Here is a 4,346-nt window from a genome sequence, read left to right on the forward strand (position 1 = left end):
TGAGGGGAGCTGGGACACACTGGGGGGTACACTGGCTATGGGGGTGTCGAGGGACACTGGCAGTGGGCTCTGGGGTGCACTGGGGGGGATACACTATGGATGGGTGTCGGGGTGCAGTGGGTGCTAGGGAATGGTGTGCACTGGGTCTTGGGGTGTGCTGGGTGCAGGGGTGTGCTGGGGGGGGGGATGCGCTGATGTTGGGGTTCATGGGGCACCAGGGGTGCAGCTGGTGCTGGGGTGCACAGGTTACTGGGGTGCCCTGGTGGTGAGCTCTGGGGTGCACTGGGTGCGGGGTGCCCTGGAGGTGAGTTCTGGGGTGCACTGTCTGGGGGTGCTGACACCCACCGTGGGGTCCCTGCGGGGACTATGGACACTGGGGGCTGTGTCAGGCTGGGCCAGAGGCTCTACAGGCTGGGGGGCCCCCACCCCTCTGCCCCCCAGCCTGGCCCATGGTGGGAGCTGGGGGGACAGCCATGTCCTCTGTCATGGCTGCTGTCCCCGACCTGCTGCAGCCACTGCTCCTCCTGTCTCCTCCCTGTCCCTCCATCCCACCCCTCGCCCCGGTGTTGGACCCTTCACCCTTCTATCACCCCTGCGCCCCCTGTCCCTCTGTCCCACTCCCCATCCCTCTGTCCTGCTGCCACCCCTCCCACCAGCCTCCCTCCCCTGTCCCCCCATCCGTCCCTCAATCCATCTGTGGGGACAAGATGCTCTGGGGACAGACACCGGACACCCAGCTCTGTGTCCTCGGCCCCACCGGATGCCCCCCCAGCCCAGGGTCAAACATTAACCAGGGCCATGCGAGGGGCCAGGTGTCCTTGTCATGCCCCCCCAATGGCCACTGTCCGCCCTAATGTCCCCTTGCCCCCCCCCATGGCCACCTGGCCACAGGTGCTGCCTGGCAGGGTGACATCAGCAGGGGGGACAGGGGGGATATAAGGGCCAGCACCGCGGTGGCAGCAGTGTCACCGAGGAACCAGGGAGTTGACGGCAGCGTCCCCCCCAGCCCTGTCTCGCCGTGTGCCCTCGTCTCGCTGTGTCCTTGTGCCACCACTCGTGGAAGCAGGTGAGTGGGGACAGGGGGAGACAGGGCTGACCAGGGGGCTGGCAGTGGGGACAAGGGGCTGGTGGGGCTGCAGAAGGTCAGTGAGCGTGGTGCTTGCCACAGAGGGTGTGCACTTGTGCAAGGGTGCGTGTGTGTGCACGCATGTGTAAGGCTGAGCGTGTGTGTCTGCGTGCAGTGGTGTGAAACGGGGGGGGGGGGGTGCACATGCATGTGGTCCATGAGCAGCACTTTCCCTGGGAGCAGAGTGTGTGTGTGCACTGATGAGTGTGTGTGCATGTTGTGAGTGTGCACACTGATGTGTGTGCTGCAAGAAGGGAGGTTTTGTGCCTGCGTGTGTGCACGCTTGAAGCAGAGTTGGGTGCGAGTGTGCAAGGGGTGTGTGTGTGTGTGCAAGGCTCTGGGTGTGTGTACCCCAGGAGCGGAGGTTTGGGGGGTGTGTGTGCTCTACGAGGGGGTGTGTGTTCATGTGTCAGGTGGTGTGCACATGTGTGTATGTACATGTACGTGTGTGTGCATGTGCATGCAGCCAGGTGGTGTGTGCATGCATGTGCATTTGCATGTATGTGTGCATGCAGCTGGATGGTGTGCATGCACATGTGCGTGTGCATGTAGGTGTGTGTGCATGTGTGCGTGCATCTATGTGTAGGTGTGCATGTATGTGTGCGTGCAGCCAGCTGGCGTGCACATATGTGTGCATGTGCACGCACGTGTGCGTGCAGGCAGGTGCTGTGTAGTGTGTGTGCCTGTACACGTATGTGTGGACGCAGCTGGGCGTCGTGCATGTGTGTATGTATGTGTGCAGCTGCCTGTGCGTGCTTGGTGGTGTGCAGACGTGTGTGCGTGCCCATGTGCGTGCAGGGGGTGCCCTGGCCGCAGCCTGAGGCCGCAGTGTGGCCGCAGCCATGGCTCCCCGCTGGCCGTCCCTGCTGCTCCTGGCCTGCGCCCTGGCGCTGCTGGCTGGGCCCCCCGCCACCGCCGGCCCCGCGCAGCCCACCTACCCCGGGGATGACGCGCCCGTTGAGGACCTGGTCCGCTTCTACAACGACCTGCAGCAGTACCTCAACGTGGTCACCCGCCACCGGTGAGCAGGGACGCAGCCGCGGGACCCTTGACATGTGCTGCACGGCTGTGACCTGCTCCCCATTGCAGCGTGCTCCCCATTGCAGCGTGCTCCCTGCAGCAATGCAGTGCCCCATTGCAGCATGCACTGCCCCATTGCAACATGATCCCTGCAGTGATGCACTGCCCCATTGCAGCGTGCTCCCCGTTGCTGCACGCTCCCCATTGCAGCGTGCTCCCTGCAGCGATGCACTGCCTCATTGCAGCGTGTTACCTGCTGCAACGCACTCCCCAGTGCAATGCACTCTCTGGTGCAATGCACTCCCTGGTGCAATCCATTGACATGATACAACTGCTGTTGCAGCACACTCCCCATCACTGCATGCTCCCCATTGCAGTGGGCTGCCATCACTGCATGCTCCCCGTTGCAGCACGCTCCCTCAATGCCATGTGCCTCCTGTTGCAACGTGCTCTCCTGCTGCAGCCTCCTCAACATGCTCCCCATCGCAGCACCTGCTCGTTGCACCCTGTTCAATAGCTGCAGCTGGGTCCCTGCTGCAATTCCCACTGCATCCTGCACCACATGCCCCCCTGCACCCCGGTTCCCCTGTACACTCCCTCACACCCCTCTCCCCCCTGCACCCCACTGCTTGTTGCTGCCCCCCCATAACGTGCTCCCCCCCGGCAGGTATGGCAAGCGGTCGGGCGGCCGGGTGCTGTGTGAGGAGCCCTTCAGCGCAGAGGGGTGCTAAAGGCACTGTGGGGTGCTGACTCCCTCTCTTTACAGGGACATCGCTGGGGCCCGGCAGGTGAAGAGGAGCCCAGGGCAGCACCCCCGTCACCCCGGGGCTAGACTGGGCCCCCTCCCCAATAAACCCCCATTGCAGCCACCTCTTGCCTCTGCCTGCCTGGGGGGCGTCTGGGGGGGCACTGGGGCTGGGCGTGCAGGGATGCTGGCACTGGGGACAGTGGGGACACCGGGAAATTTGGGGGGTGCTGGTACTGGGGGACATTTGGGGCGCTGGGGACTTTAGGGGAGATGGTAGTGGGGGATGTTGGGGGCACTGGGGGCTCTGGGGTTGGGGTCGCTTGTACTGGGGGCACTGGGGACTTTGGGGGTGCTGGTATTGGGGGATGTTTGAGGCACTGCAGACTTTAGGGGTGCTGGAACTGGGGACACTGGGAAATTTGGGGGTGCTGGTACTGGGGACACTGAAAACACTGAGGGCACTGGTACTGGGAACACTGGGGTTACTGGGACTGGCGTGCTGTTACTGGGGACACTGACACAGACCACTGGGGCTGGGGACCCTGGGGAGACTGGGGGTGTCTGTGCTGGGGACAGTGGGGATGCTGATACTGGAGGCACTGGGAATACTGGTGCTGGGGGCACTGGGGACACTGGTACTAGGGATGTGGTGCTGGGACACAGCGTGGGGTACCCCCCTGGGAGGGTGTCAGTGCCGTCACTGGGGCTTCCCCCCATTCTGTGGGGCACAGTGTGAGGCTGGGTGGGGGGGCGCGGGGTCCTCGTGTGTGTGCACATGCCCGTGGTGCACTCGCACCCATGCACACGTGTGTGTAAACACATGCCCATGCCCACAAGGGTGCCTGAGTGTGCCAGGCCACCGCACGCCTGCGCGGCTGTCCCTGTCCGTGCCAGTCACGCGTGCCTGGCCGTGCCTGCAGCGTGCCAAGATGCCAGTGGCTGCCCCCAGCTCCACCACGGGTGAGTGTTCATCAGAACAGGGCATGCACACACACACAGGGCTTGCACACGCACCTGAGGCTTGCATGCACACGGACACATGCGTGTGCAAAGTCCCGCCTTGGGCGTGTGAGACGATGCGGGGCAGGGGGAGGTGGCTTATGCAGGGGCCACAGGGTATGTGTGAGAGGGACCGTGGGCCTTGCACACACGTGTGCACAGGGCACACTCAGGCCTGGCACCACACATGTGCAAGGGGGTGGGAGGGTGTCGTTTTTGCGCGGGTGGGCGCTGCGGGGACAACGACACTGCGGGGGGTGGGGGGGACGACACACCTGCGTGTGCGTGTTCATGCGTGTGCGTGGATGCGTGTGTGTGCGCACACGCGAGCGGGGCGCGGTCCCTTTAAATCCGCGCCCCCCCATCCGCTTAGCTCCCTGGCAGCCCTCCCGGTTGCCATGGAAACCGCGCGGACCCGCGCCCCCCCCTTAAAGGGGCCGAGCCCCCGTTGTC

General features: G+C 64.3%; 1 protein-coding gene across 1 annotated transcript in view; it reads left to right on the top strand.

Annotated features, from left to right (window-relative positions):
- Positions 1-3,808: 3,808 nt before the first annotated feature.
- MPP2 (membrane protein, palmitoylated 2) overlaps positions 3,809-4,346 on the top strand; it is an 8,160-nt gene continuing 7,622 nt past the window's right edge. The window contains exon 1 of the mRNA XM_014958918.1: positions 3,809-3,854. Coding sequence (XP_014814404.1) covers positions 3,824-3,854 — 31 coding nt within the window. The 5' untranslated portion in view covers positions 3,809-3,823. The remainder of the gene's footprint in view (positions 3,855-4,346) is intronic.

Source organism: Calidris pugnax, unplaced genomic scaffold (genome assembly GCF_001431845.1).
Source record: "Calidris pugnax isolate Ruff unplaced genomic scaffold, ASM143184v1 scaffold335, whole genome shotgun sequence".
Taxonomy (NCBI): Eukaryota; Metazoa; Chordata; class Aves; order Charadriiformes; family Scolopacidae; genus Calidris; species Calidris pugnax.